General features: G+C 43.6%; 1 protein-coding gene across 1 annotated transcript in view; it reads left to right on the forward strand.

Annotated features, from left to right (window-relative positions):
- LOC116940980 (F-box/LRR-repeat protein 20) overlaps positions 1-15662 on the forward strand; it is a 39394-nt gene that overhangs the window by 18354 nt on the left and 5378 nt on the right. Inside the window, exons 6-13 of the mRNA XM_032951465.2 lie at positions 2108-2176; positions 4255-4350; positions 5056-5182; positions 7284-7358; positions 13403-13533; positions 13907-13967; positions 14928-14972; positions 15457-15513. Coding sequence (XP_032807356.1) covers positions 2108-2176; positions 4255-4350; positions 5056-5182; positions 7284-7358; positions 13403-13533; positions 13907-13967; positions 14928-14972; positions 15457-15513 — 661 coding nt within the window. The remainder of the gene's footprint in view (positions 1-2107; positions 2177-4254; positions 4351-5055; positions 5183-7283; positions 7359-13402; positions 13534-13906; positions 13968-14927; positions 14973-15456; positions 15514-15662) is intronic.

Genomic DNA, 15662 nt, shown 5'->3' on the forward strand with positions numbered 1-15662 from the left:
CCACAGCAGTGCGAACATCCATAACCAGTGGTGAGATACGTTGTGGCCAGCCCGTAATGTCCCCAACAAAGCCCTAACAAGAACTACCTGCCTGCTTGTCTCGAAGACACTGGATGGCGCTTAACCATGTTCAAATTATGCATTGGAGATGAGGCTACGTCCACCAAAAGTGGCGAACTAAAAAATGGCCTTTTTTTAACTGCGGCAGAGTGCAATCCATCACTCACATCACCAATGACTGTCCCACATGCGCTTTTGCAGGAGGTACAAATTGAATCCATCTGGCGACCCCGGATGCCATCCATTGGCTTGCAAACTCAATGAGCGGTTACAAATTAATCCGTTGTTTGACATGCACAAGGGGTCGTATCTTGCCTAATAAAGGTTGCATTGGTAAAGACGGGCTAGGTTTATGCTGTATTGCCTGTGGTTAAATCACCCCGGATGTACCGAACTGCAATAGATCTTTAAGTCTTGGATGAGAGATGGCCTGGGAATCCCAGCCATTTTAGGCTTGGGCTGCAAGGTGGCCAGGAAACATGCAATAGATTATTGAGCCTATCTGTGTCGACCTTTGAATGTGACCTCTTTACAAGCTTGGGTTTTATCTGGGTGCTCTAAATTGTCTGCATCACTCAAAACACAAGTTAATGACATTGACTAATCATACCAATCAATGCAGAACCTTCCTGATGAGTCCTGAGACACAGGGATTCTCTCGTGGTTAAATGGACGGGTGTTCTTTTTATCCGAAATCATGTTTATATACTTGGCTTTGTAAGTAGAATGCAGGACCCTTGTTATTCAACACTAAGAATGTAAGAAAGTGTCCGTCTCTTAAGCCATACTTCAATTGCTTCCGGAAGTGGGATGTTTTGCATCTCTGGCAATTTTTTTTAAAAATCCAAAATGTATGGTGGGCTTAGCTGATTGGTCTTGTCCTGTGCTATTTTGTGTTCCAGTGCTCCGTTATTATGTGACGCATTGACACAGATTTTAACCATATAAAGTATTATTATTATAATCCTGCTAATAGTATATTTGGCATTCACAATGCAGCTTGCTCATTCACGCTTCTTGGGGGAGCAGCCAGCTTTTGCTGCACACCACTGGTTATGTTTTTTGGGGGGTTATTTTTTATTTGTTTGCACTTGAATTTTAAACAGGACTCAAGGTTGAACATTTTTCATTATTTTGTATTTACATTTCGGAAGTATAGACGGCTGTTGAATTCCTGGTTGATTCTTTCACATTTCAATATAGAAAAATTGTCACCTGCGTAAAAGGCGGCTGTCAAGTTGTGATTGCTGATGACAGCTATAAAATATGTCTTCCAAGCTCCGTAAATGAAATATGATGTTTTTGTTGGTGTGTTTGCATGCGGCCATTAATAGTGTTGTAGCTACATATTTCTGAACTAGAATTCATCACAAACTATGCTTGAACTTGGCCAAGCCTGACAATAGAGGCCCCGATTTAAGGAGGATGTTGTTTATGTTTTGGTTTCATATCAATATGCTCTAGTTAATAAAGAGTACCATAACCACTACATATTCGTTAAAAAAAATTGCCCACTTATGTCATGCATGTAAAACATTATTTGGTTATGTTAAAAATAATGAAAAAATTATATGTAATACTTGTCACACAATTTGCTGACTTTCTAAGCAGTTGCACTTTTGTGTGTTTTTTTTACATAATTTACAACAAACAAAAGTTAAACTTGTTAATAAAAAAAATGGGAAAATAATTTAGCATTTTTAAAAATGTCGTTGAATATTACTGTGGTTCTTTAATATATGAACTTAAATAATGTTTAAGTGTTTGGAATTTATATTCTTGGTTCTTTCGGTAAAGTCACGTAGAAGGGAAACAATAAAATAATAAAAATATAAAACAATAAAATTCTCACGACGTTTCGACTGCAACACAAGCAATCATCATCAGGTGGAATTTTTTACATTTTGCATAATCCTCGATGGATTGCGCGTTGCAGTTAAACTGCAGCGCGTTGCTGATATATCGCGGATTTGCTGGGCTGATCTCTTTTATAATCAGTCATTTCCCTCCCCCACCAACACATTCTGCTTTTCTCTTTTCTTTGCAGGACTTTTGCCCAGAACTGCAGGAACATTGAAATTCTGAATCTCAACGGCTGCACCAAAATCACAGACAAGTACGCGCACACGCCAAATGCTCACATGCAAAATTGGGCCACGGTACAGATTGACGACAAAGTAATGCAAGCAGAGTTGTCTTACCTCTATTATATTCTGCTCGCAAATATTCCATTCCACCTGTAAATTCGAGGGCTTCTAAACACTCGTCGCTGCTGGGTCAGAATCCTTGGCGAACGGCATTGTGGGCCCCATCCTCGCTGCAGGGGGTTGCAGCGGTTCAAGGAGAAGGCTCAGCCCCACCGACTTCTCGGCGCAACTCGGGATGGGCAATAAATGATGGATTAGCAACAATGCCTACATCCAAAAGAATAATATATTTTTTAAATGACCTGCGTGACCCCCATTACCATTGGCGGAGGATACGCGGCCGTGCTTCGCCACACTGCTCAGTCCGTGCTCAATGTAGTGTAGCGGTTAGTGCGCTGCGCTACGAACCTGGCGAGCCGAGTTCGATTCCAGCTCATGATTTACACTGGTGACGATTATCTGAACTGGTCCTGGGTTTCCCCTTGTTCGACTTGGCCTCAAATGTGTACATGGAGCGATGTTTAAATATCGCCACTAGGGAGACAAAGGCGGCCGGGTGTGGTGCTGGCCACCCACTCCCTCGTGTGCCGTGCCGGCCTCCGTAAGTGCTCGCTAACAGTACTTGCTCCAACAGTCTGTTAAGGGTATACGGGGGATCTTGTAATGTACTTTGCTGACATGGGGAGCGCACCACTCGAATTCAGGTGACCCAGAGTATGCGAGCACGGGTTGGACTGTCACATCGCTAGACCATGATCATTTGGGACAGCCTTCATCCAATAGTTGATTGATCATGGTTAATGCTGATGTCAATTACAATGCAACCCTATTGTGTAATTTTCAACGCTGTGGAAATGCTGCACTCGCAGTTCCGCGTCCCCGCAAACCAATTAGATGAATTGTAAAAATAATGCTTTGAGTAATTACAAATGCAATGGCCTTATGATGCAGCGGGGGGGTAGCATTGCTTCGTCCCTCCACCCTCTCTGCGCCTGCCTGGGTTTTGTCCTGCAAGTACCAAAGCAACAACAGCTTCACTGCTTTTAAATGGCCTTCGACAACATAGTATGACGGCTGCCTTTATCCTCAGTTTGGCGTGGTGGCGAAGCAAGGGGCGCTGGTGGATCACGTAGGTTTGTGAGACTCTCAAACCCACTGGGCTGCAAGTTGGCCAGGAGATGGCAGCTCAGTTGTTTGTGAACCCATCAGTGCGAATCTTCGAGTGTTAAACCCCTTGTGTGAGGTAGTATTCTCTGTGTACTCTGGTTTCCTCACAGATGCAAAATACTTATTTTGATAATAATATAGCTTTCATCTGACTATTTATGAGCCCATCTCCATTTTGGAAGTTGATGACATTATGGTGCCATCGCTGCTTTTAAGGGTGATACATTATTAGCTCAGTCATTCTGTTCCTACATTGCTCAATAAATTCTGGTCACTACCTTTTTTGACTAATCCTCAATGTCATCCAGCCAAGCTTGATGTTGCTTTCCGCTCATTTTTATTCTGCTTCCCGCCACTCCAGCATAATTTTTTAAGTTGACCTTTCTATTTTTATACGGTGTGCCGACAGTTTGTCATTTTGTTAATTTCCTTTCAGTGGTAATGTTTAGCAACTTTTCTTCATTTGTAATTTTGCCACTTCTGATTCGGCATTTCTTAATCGTTTCTCTGTAGTATCTCAATTTGAACTCTTCTATTCAATTGTCTTTTTTCTTAATTAAAAGTTCACAAATTCACATAAATACATTTTATTTGTGTACATGTGTAGTCCTTTTGTCAATCAACTGCTGCATGAGGATCTCCCAACACATTGCGGTTCGTTGGGTGGGGGTTATTTTACCATGCTTCATGCTGGTTAGTGTGGATTGGTGATGGCGGGGGGGGGGAACGTTTTCAAGAGTGGGATCGGGCTCAGAACATGTATAAAGATTCGGAGCAATTTCAGGATTCCTGGTCTGGTGCCAGGACGCGTAACCCCAGCTCTGACTGCTCTTCCCTGCTGTGCCTTTCCGCGATGGTGCCACGTGTCGGACACTAACAGCACGTGCTCCAGCCTGGGCAAGTTTTGCTCCAAACTGAAGCAGCTTGACCTCACGTCCTGCACCTCCATCACCAACCACTCGCTCAAAGCGCTCAGGCAAGTCACGATGCCTGTCACAGCTCTTATGGTAATCGACAAAAAAATTAAGAGCAAAGCTCCTTGTGTCCAAGTGTCATAGGCTAAACTCTTACTTTGAAAATTGCTTGCAATAATTAATTGGAAAAGACATTCAGAGCAATTTTACTAAATTTGAAGATACTTCTCCCTAACAAGATTATATTAAATTATGTCTGGCTTCATGTCCGTGCCGTTTCGCCTGCATAGGCATTGGCAGTGACAAAATAACTGGCTTGTGGCCATACGAGATGGGCTGCTGGGGGTGGTGATGGTGCGGAGCGCTCAAGGGATGAATCCAATTAAAGTCTGAGCTCTCCAAAAGTGCTACTTGTCGCAAGGCAAGGAGGGAACGAATAAGACTGGAGGGATATGGTGGCAGACGTGGCGGTGCTTGGAGGGGCATTGTATGAAGATTATAGCCGCATCTACGTGTTCGCACAAAAGGTTAATTGCAAATGAGCTAACAGGAGGCATATTTTGTACAATAGAGTTGATAGTACTCGGAATTTTTCGTCAGAAAAATAAAATGTAAACAGAAAAGATACGCACAAACAACGTGTGCCCCATCAGGGGAGTTTTTTTTTATGCCAGTGCTGCTTGTGCTGATCTTTTTTTTTATTTCTCCCTGACCCTGCCTGCCGACTGATTTTGTTTTCTTTATTATTTTTTTCCCTCCTGGTGTAGCGATGGCTGCAAAGGACTAGAGCATCTCAACGTGTCATGGTGCGACAACGTGTCGGAGGACGGTATCACGGCGCTTGTGAGAGAGTGCCCCGGCATGAAGGTCCTGCTACTCAAGGGCTGCCACATGGTGAGGCCCACTGAGGATTTTCCTGCCCTTGATTAAGTCATTCAATTTTTAACCAATGCTTTTTTATTCGTATGGTTTTTAGCATCTGAAGAAAAACTATACAAGGAGAAAGAAACCCATTTGGATGTAATTGGAATTGAAGGATTTCTTTAATTTTGTTAGTAACATTTTGGATATTTTCATGGCGGTTTCACCAAATATACTGCATTTCATTGGATGATATATTATTTGAGGACGATCAAAGCCTCCAAACCATTTGATCACACTGCCATAAAATGTTAAATATATGGTTAGATTGCAAACAATCACCTGTAATCTCTGCTGTGAAGAAGAGTCATTGCCCAAAATGTCACTGCCTATGATATATATATATTTTTCCATATAAGGCAGTGCTATTGACGAATGCATTACGTTTTATTGTGTTTGTGTTCCTCTTTCCATCACAGTAGCTCCATTTTTTTATTTTGAGGTAAATCAGGCTAAGTTCTGACAGGCTTGCTATAGTAATGTTAGTATGATTGAATAATGTGAAACTACACGTGCGTGGTGTGTGCATGTGTTTGTTTTTATTTGTTGGTTATCTTGCGATTGGGTGTCGCATGCATACGCTCGGCCACAGCTCCAACACTCACGTTAAAATCGGATGCAGCATCGCGTGAAATTTTACCCAGTGAAATCTTAAAACAAATTAATAAAATAAACCTCTTCTGCGGAAAATAATCAGTGAGTTAACACTGTCATAAAAAATCGGAATGAACGTTAGCACGTTGTCATTGTGTTGTGCCCTGTAATTAAACCGTAGGCACGAAGCCGTTGCCTTTGCCCCAAGTGTATTTGTTGGTTTGTGCTCCTCTTGTGTAAGTGGTGATAATTCCAAATGACTTGGTGCATTGCGAGTGGCACGGTGGAATTGATCACCTAAAATAAACAACGGCGCGAGATCAAGGGGAGAAGAAAAGCACCGCATTAATTCGGACAACTTGTACACGCTCTCTAACTGGTGTGGAAATATGGGAAGTGATCATGGCATTGTTCTGTTCCCATGAGCACAGTGTGCTGTTATTATTTCCGATTGCTTTTTGGAATAGTTGTGAGATGTGTTACGGCTGATTATTTATAAAGGGGCATCTGCGATGATCTATTATTCACTGCTGGATGCAGGCCTCCCTAAGCTCTCACTATCTCTTATGGTCTTGCGATATAACAATCATTCTTGCACCTGAATGCAAACTGATTTTAACTTTCCATCTCTGCAGTTGACGTGCTCGCAGGCATTTTCTCTCCTTTGGCTGCCACTCCATTGTTGATTTTTACCACCAGCCATCATCCCTTCTGGACATACTTCTGCCCAAGTCAACTTGTTTTTATTCACAGTCAATATGATGTCTTTAACGTTCGTATTTTCTGAAGTCCACATGTTCCTCTTCCTGTCTCGCTGTATTCCTAGCATGCTCAACGCCTCTCTTCTTTTCAGCGTTTATTCCATTTTCTCCGCCAATCTCCATGTATGTGATCTATGTCATTGTGGGTAGGTTACTCTGACTAAAAACATTCCTTAAGCGCACTTACATTTGCTCTTCAGCATTTAGTTCAATTCTCCGAAAGCAGTACAACCTACTCTCATCCACCTTTATTTCATTATTTTTATTCTGGTCTGCTTCAAACATATTTCACCAATTGTTGAGTTAGCCTGTCGTACGTGACTTTTGTTAATGCCGGTATTTAGCTTCAGCCCATTTCTGCAGCCTTTTTTATTCCGTTCTAATATTTCCTGAAGTTTAATTCTCATTACACATAACAACTGCAATCAGCAATTTACAGATGGTTAATATTTATAGAGTTCTATATGCCTTAGTTTTTCCAATCCAATTTTGGAAAACATCTTCGAATATCACTCTAAATACATATCCATGAAGACATTTTTTTTCTATCAAATCCAGAACATAATGAAACTCAAGTTTCTTCTGATTAAACGGAAGAAAAAATGCGACCACATCACTAATTATTTCCTCTGCAAAGCATGCATATTTGTAGAGCTGTTGTTTAGTTGTAACCCGTAAATGTTTCCTATGAAACCCTTCTGTTCCCCGTTTGTGTGAAGGTGAATGATGGCGCTCTTAAGCAGGTTGGCAAGTACAGTCCTGGGCTCATCACCCTTAACCTGCAGAATTGCTCCGTAAGTTGAATGAAAATGATGCAAACCTTCTTATGAAAGCTGTTGCAAATAGCCAATGTCGTTTCAATATCTTAGGTGCTCCGTTTCTGGGTTCACATGCGTGTGTGATAGTTAAGCATGTGTAGTAGTCTTCCCCCATGCGTATCCGGGTTGTACCGCACTGTGTTTGGCCATGACAATGTCTGGCGTTTTGCTCCCACACGCTGGGGGAGCTTCTTTGGAAACTGAAGCTCCCCCAGCGTGCCAACCGAAACGTCGGACATCGTGGCAAACAATACGGCAAACCCGAAAGCACACTTTAGAGAAGCTATATACAGCACAACCACCAGCACTTAGCCAGTAGTGTAAAATCATGAGTGGCTAAGGGCTTTATCAAATAAAGAATGACCACCAAACCACCAAGGCCCTTTAGTTGTGATGCTGACTGCCTCTGCATCTCTACTCCAAGTCATGTCCATGGCATAATGAAATCTTTTCAGCCAATTTTTTTGCGTATTTAAGTTGACTTGCTTTTCAGCTGGATTCATTCGTCAATAGCTTTTTGAATTTGTATTACTGTTGATAAACGCACTGAGATGCTCCACATGAAGAGCACTTTAGAAAAGCAAACTGTTGCAATGTAATTTGCATCCCTTTTTCAGTCTGTTTCTGAATGAAGTTCTCCCCATGCCGTATCTGTCATGCAGCTTGTGTTACTATACTCCACCACCCCAGTCGGTGCTGGTTGGTGAAAGGTCTTGCCAAGGATCAGTTCAGATATTGCTCTTCACTGATGTTAGCCGTGGTCGGGAATGGAACAAATCACCAGGTTCACCAAAGCGCATCGCGCTAGCCATTGCACCACCAAATACCCCCCCGTGTGTTCATTAACGGTGTAAAAATCACATCTCATGATCCAATGCGAGGCTCATTTAACCGATGAATACATCACACAATCTTGTGTTAATTTAAAATGCATTGCTGTAGTGAAGCCAATTAAAGTCATTAAGTTTAGACACAAGGAGCTGAATGGGACAAAACATAAGCATCCTTTCCTTACAAGGATTTGCCCAGCCTGCGCCGCCCTGACTCTGCGAGCATACCACTCCATTGGAAATTCCATGCATCAGGGTTGTCAAATGCCATGCGCAAGACTGACGACCTGTCCGAGATATAGAGTAACCCAGTCTGGGAAGGAAAAAAAAACTAATCGCCCAAAAAGCTTCGCCGCTAATGCATTTTCTTTCCTCCCAAGTCTACAAGCAGATGGATGGAGCCGCCGTGGTTGAGTGTGCGAACTAAAGTCACAGCGGGCTCATTAGCCGCCCTGGAGTGGCTCATTGCAGAACAACACTTGGCTCTCGTGCCGCCGTGTAATAAGCTAAAGTGATGAGGCGGTGTTCCTGTCAGGTTCTATTTTGTAAATTACATATTTTTACCCTTCATAATTATTCGTCTAATAAAAAAACCGACAGCACTCTAACAACTGCCTGCTTAATTATTGCAGTTTTGTAGGTCACTTAAAAAAGGGTTGTATCTATTTTGACTGTTTGTTTATCCTGGCACTTGGTGGCTTTTTTACTCTTTGTTGTTGTTGAACATTTTGGTGAGTCTAATCCTGGTCTCTTGCAGTTTTCACCTGGTTAAAATAAATTTCAACTAAAAAATTCGAACATTAGCAGTGGTCCTAAAACAAATTTTTTAAATCGTTCTCCATCTATGTGCTTGTCGTGATGCAGCTGGTGTATGCTGTAGTGCACTGCTGCAGTTAATATCTTTCTTCGGTGGCGAAATGTTAACTTTCTCGCCTGGTATACAGGAGGTAGTGGTTCGATTCCGACCCTGACGCCTGTATATTTGGAGTTTGCATGTTCTCCCTGTGGTCGTGTAGATTTTTCTTCGGGTCCGCCGGTTTTTCCCTCCACATTTAGAAACATGCTTTTAGAGTATTTTGCTGCTCTTACTTTCTACACGATAACCCACTTCGTTAAGCTATCATCTGTGGCCAGGTCGCTTCTGAAAAATATCTATATAGCTCAGTGGGCCTTACCTGGTAAAATAAAAATTGTTTAGTTTTATGGTTTTTGGCGCTTCCATAAAGTATTGGGCTAATTGCTCGGTGTTATATAGCAAGGTTAGCCAGAGGTAACGCACTTTTGCTTGTCTCTAAGGTTTTAACTCTACAGAGGCTTGGACACCCATAACGGTTTGTTTAGATAAAAAATTTATGTCGTGGGAGTTTTATAAATATATATATTTTTTAATCACCACCTGGTCAATTACTTCACCCGAGGCACTCGCTAGTGTAGGCAGTGCCATTGAAGGAGGGTGGTACTATCGGAACAAGAGCTGCCATGGCAGTGCCCATGTCATTGCTGAGCACCCATGGTCTGCTTGTGCATCGCTCGCACAGTTTTTCCACCACCACCATTTGGATTCAGACCCAGCCAAGCTGAGCTGTTCCAGGAAAGGTCCCAGCAACATTTCCAGAACCATGTGGGGACTCTATGGAATCGGCCTCTCCTGCTCCATTCCCCCTGCCCCCTCTATATCTCGTCAAGGAGCATAAACCATCACGCAAACTCCGGTCGTCCTCGCAGCAGCGGCTTTTGGATAGCCATCGAACAAAGACGGTGGTCAATGCATCGCACGCTTTCAGATGCGCTTCTGTGGCCGTCTGGAATGCTGTTCCTTCCAATGGAGCTATGCACTTTTACATCTAGATTGAAAACTAATTTATTTAGAACTGCTTTTTGTGTTTAGTTTGTCCTGTCCCTGCAACTCTGATTGGTATGGTTGGGCTACGTACAGTGTGAAAGAAGTTCAACATACATACATACATCTCCCTTACCGTCACAGTCGAGTGAAATTATTATAATTTCTAATAGTTTGTAAATTGTATTAAAGTTAGCAACTTTATTGTTAACAAGATTTAAGTTAAAATACATGTTTCATTTTGAGACTGCCTTTAAGATGACCTAAGTGAAGGCACCATTGACTTGGAGTCTTTCTTCCATGGGACCCCAAATAAGCCCCACTTGGCCTAGTTAGTGTTAGCTTGGTCTGGTGAGGCTGCCTTGGGAATTCAGGCCAGGCCCATGAACTGGACCCAGCTCACTTTCATTGGCTGTGTGAACGCGGCAATAGTGAATGGCCGTGGGAGTCTACCCTTGTAGTTCATGTCGGCCCCTTTTATCCTAACTACAATTTGCTATTGTGTGCAGGTTTGGATGTCTGTGTATATACACAGACCCAACTTACAAACTATACAATGGCTTTTGCCTCAGAACCTTTACAAAGGGGTCGACTGTTTACGTGAAAGGGGTACAACTTCTCAGTGTTCCACACCCACAGTGTAAAGTGTTAATAATTCACGGTACAAATTAAGAAATTAAAGCATTTTTCTCTCTTGAAACATTCTGAAATGTTTTGCTTTCATAGTCACAGCAGCAGGGGTACAAGAGAATGTCCTTTGCTAAATCTGACTTGTTTGTCAACAGAACAGCCACCTGTATTTATAAACGCAAATGCTCCCAGGTTAATGAACACTCAACGAACTGACTTGACATGGCAGAGCTGGTGCCAGTCGGTTTGCTCCGGAGCCTCGACTGTTGGATCGCACCGCACGCACACACGAGCCCTCTTCCCCCCTTTTTTCCAAGGCTCGACGACGTGTATGTTAATGCTCACTTTCACCAACGCTCCAGTGAGTGGGTGAAAGCCATAATGACTGTGGCACGAACAGAACATGTTTGGTAATTGGTTTGCAGGCTAATGAGTTTTAATTGGCACTGATTTACATTTAGCCCTCGGTCAGCAGTAATGTTGCGGGCCTCTGTGTTTGTTCTTCAAGACGATGGCGAGTCACTCTGAGCCACTATGCGTGGTGGATTTTTGTGTGCTTTCATACCCCAATGTCGACACACAAATGTGGTGGTAAAGGTGCAATTACCTTCTCACACCACTGCTGGTTGAAGAGCTTCAACCTGGGGGAGCTCAAGAGACGTGGGCTATATTTGCAACCATCTGTCGATCTGTATGAAGGCCCTTCCCACACCGTGTCGACCCCGTACTCTCCACCACACTGGTCAGTGTGGGTTGGTTAAGTGGAAGGTCAGGGTTAGGTTCCTATCTCGCTCGTCACTCGTGTTAGCTATGGCTCAGTGCGCTGCTAACCACTACGCCACCACACCCCACCATTGGTATTATACTTGGGGTGAAACGATTCTTGTATATGCATTTATATGTATTGTGAGTTTAAGCTATTAATCGATATTACTGATGTGGTGGTCACTGTAAACACACACACACGCTACACAGTACCTACCAGAGCGGGGTCATTGATAACCCTGACCAAGACCCCGCCTGAGGAGTGGAGACTGTGGAGTGTGTGTGTGTGTGATCCCCCAGAACCCTGCCCCTAGGCAGAAAGCGGGATAAACAAACAGATCGGTTGATCACCTGTGGCCAGAACCCCTCCTGAGGGGAGGGGGCTGTGGGGGATCTGTGATCCCTCAGAACCCTGCCCCTCGGTGGGGAATCGTATAAAAGGCGGGCTCCTGAGAGCAGAGCTCAGTTCGCCTCCAGCCGAAGTCGAGGAGCCACCTGGAGACGAGACCCTGCACCCCAAGCCCCGACGTCCTTCTAAAGGCCGGGGCTCAGTGTGGTGCCAGAGGTCGAGATGCTAGGACCCTGAGGTTCCCTCAGCCCAACGTCCTTCTGAGGGCCGGGTCTGGACGGGCCAGTGGTCAGAGACCCACCGGTGCCAGCGGTGGGTCAGCCTCCTTCGCTCCAGTCAGCCGGAGGGCTATAGGAGTAGGTCAGTGGCTAGGATAGATAGCCAGGAGGCTGTACCTCCACAGGTTGTGGGTGGAAGGGGCCATTACCCCTTCATCTTAAGTCCTAGTGAGTGTTGTTAAAGATATAAATAAAACGTGTTGCTTCCTACTACGACTCCGTCTCCATACACGACTACTACACTATGCATATTATCCAGGAATAAGGTGAGAAAATATTTATTCAGGTCTACACAGTGCTAGACAGTCTTAATTTACATGCCAAACACCCAGTCAAAGATGTGCATTACAGAGGAAGAACGTTGATTCTTGCTCAAAATACACGTTTGAAATCACGTGTGTGTAACAAGTTATGATTTTTATATATTTTTTGGGTCTTTCAGTAAAGTCACGTAGAACAAAAAAATTGAACAAAAAACTACGAGGTTTTGATCGCAACACAAGCAGTCGTCATCAGTGGAAGGTCAGGGTTAGGTTCATATCTCGCTCGCTCATCACTCGTGTTAGCTATGGCCCAGGAGGGTGACGATTGCTTGTGTTGCCATCGAAACGTCGTAGTTTTTTTTAAGAAAAATTTAGTCTACATGACTTTACTGAAAGACCCAAAAAACATGAATTCCTGCAGTCACAAAAGCTTTAAGTCAAGATTTAAGTTATGTTTTCTCTTTGGTCCACATAATATATTTCGGGTTCGTGTCAACTCTCCAGCCACTAGATGCCTCTACATTTACCACAATGTCAAAAAAGAATCGATTCTATAATCAAATTGTGACCCTGAATTTTGACAGTTGGTTTCAAAGTCGCCCCTAAATAACCACGAACCGACTACGATGTCTCCAGTGATAGTGGATCTTGCCTTGCATTGTTGCCACCACGTGGCTCACAATTGACACTGCTTTAACCTGCACAACAATAATCGGGCAGTCAGTCAACCCAGTGGTGAGCAAATCATCGCAAAATTACACCGCTGGGTCATGCACTGACACTCGCGTGTGGGCGAGTGGCGGGCCGTCATGTTAAAATATGTATTGCATCATGGTTATTCGGGGCACATGTTGGTACATGGTGGTGCATGGTGGTATGTCGAAGTGTGTCTTTAGAGGTACATGCTGGTGCAGTATGGTACATGGTGGTGTGTAGTGGTATGTAGTGGCATGTTGTGCGTGGTGGTGCATGCTGGTGCGTGGTGGTAGCATGTGGCGGTGTGATGTGCTATGCAGTCGTGCATGCTGGCGTGTCACGGTGCGTGGCGGTGGTGTCTGTGTGCAGCGTCTCACGGACGAGGGCGTGATCACCATGTGCCGGGGATGCCACAAGCTGCAGTCGCTCTCCTTGTCGGGTTGCACGGCCCTCACGGACGCCGTGCTCAACGCGCTGGGACACAACTGCCCACAGCTGCGGTTCGTTCCCCCACCCCCGCCACCCCCCCCCCCCCCCCCCAATACAGAAGTCAGTTGATTTTTCTCGTCCTCACTTTGTTTACGCATATGACGCCTTTCACAGAAATCTGTAAATGGCACCGACTGCAGAACACCGTCTCGAAGCACTTGAGCGCTCTGGAAGGGAGCGGCGGAATCAGTGGTCCCATCAGTGAACTATTTACGTAAAAAGCCACGTGAAGAGCAACACGTGTGTTATCAAATCAAAGTCGACCCGACATCCCTTTTGCTTGTTTGTACAGGCACAGAATCTCGGCTGCTTGTCCCTTGCTTGTCAAACGGTCTGGTTTTATCCACACGTTGCCTGGCTGAGTAATTTGGCTCTGTGTTTCAGGATCTTGGAGGTGTCCAGCTGTTCCCAGTTGTCAGACGCTGGTTTCCAGGTCCTGGCTCGGGTAAGACAGTGCCATTGTTATAAATCAGCATGGCTTGCTTAAACAAATCCTGCTGGTAATAGTGCTCGCAAAAGATTATTTATAGATCGCATAACTGCGATCGTGACCAATGGATCAGTCCTCCCATCAAGTCTTGAATGTCGCATGGAATTTCCAAACGACTTGTTCAATGCACACAGCCTAGTTTGTCTTGCTGCTGTACAAAGTATAGTCCTAGTGTTTGCCTATTGATTGGGTGATCTAAAATAAGTCTGCCAGCATGTATATATCATCACAATATGATGATATATAGGTGCCACCATGGCGTGATATTAACTACCTCGCCCGGTATACAGGAAGTAATGGGTTTCATCCCGACTCTGACACCTGTAAATTTTCGAGGTTGTATGTTCCCCCTCGTGGTCGCGTGGATTTTTCTCTCGGTCAAATTTTCCCTCCACATTTAGGAACATTCTTTTAGAGTATTTGGCTGCTATAAATTTCCAACTGATAATAATCTGTGACCAGGTCCCTTCTGAAAAAGAGAAGTACAGCTCAGTGGGCCTTACCTGGAAAAATAAAAATAGTTTAGTTTTCACTTTAGTTTATATGATGTGCAAGGGATGATCGGAGAACCTGTGTAATGGTCACTTGTCCTTTTTAGTCTAGAAATCACCTTGTTGCCTATGTTATTACATTTTGTTTATAGCCTGCGCTCACTTTTTTGCCTGATGAGTATATCATTTACAGGAGAGTGTTTGAATGTGTTTAGATGCTTCTGGTTAACAAAGGTAGAGAACAGTAGGCACAGACTGAAAATACCTCTGTAAAAATACAAGAACAGAGGTTGATTTATTGCTCAAAACGTCTCTCCACAATAGCACATTATACATTTTTATCACAGGTTACTCCGTAATTCGATGGATTGATTGTTCCAACTTGGATGATGGTAAACCACATGACTGTTTTATCTTGCTTCAGAACTGCCACGAGCTGGAGAAGATGGACTTGGAAGAGTGTATCCTGGTATGTTTTATAACAGAACTCGCATGCCTCTTTGAACAGCAGTGACTTAACTGATAAGCACATTAGCCCCGAAGTACAGTTTAAACATGTGTTTATTTTGATACATGTTTCACCTTGAGCATTGGGGTAATGCACTGAGCCACTGATGTCCTTCCAGAGTTGGAGCTAAATGCACCTTCTGGTTGCTTTTTGTTTCAGGAAGTACTAAATGCATTCTTCAGCTTGGTTGGTGAACGTTAATCGCTGTTGTAATATTGGTTTCTCAAACACCAAAAATAACTTTAATTGGGTAAAAACCATATACCAACATCGCCTTCTACTTGCCGACTATATGTCTGAGAAACAGCCCCTTAGCCTTTGGCTATTAAAATGGATAGATTACCAAATGTATTCAATTAGTGCACAGGTAGAAGCGCACCAAAAACATTCTAACCTCATTGTTTTCAATCTCAGGTCTGTACTTTGATTATTTTTTGTTGTTCAGATAACAGATGCCACCCTGATGCAGCTCTCCATAAATTGTCCTCGCCTTACCGTGCTGGTGAGCAAAACATTTCCAACTGCATACGTCTTGACCATATATTCTGGCTTTTTTATTGAGACAAGTATATATCTACACTCTCTGCACGTGAAGGTTCTTTTAAATGATTTCACTCCCATTCGTCTTCTTCGTACCACACTCCGCAGAGT

Source organism: Petromyzon marinus, chromosome 10, assembly GCF_048934315.1.
Source record: "Petromyzon marinus isolate PM22_M1 ecotype Great Lakes invasive population chromosome 10, UKy_Petmar_22M1.pri1.0, whole genome shotgun sequence".
NCBI classification, from domain to species: domain Eukaryota; kingdom Metazoa; phylum Chordata; class Hyperoartia; order Petromyzontiformes; family Petromyzontidae; genus Petromyzon; species Petromyzon marinus.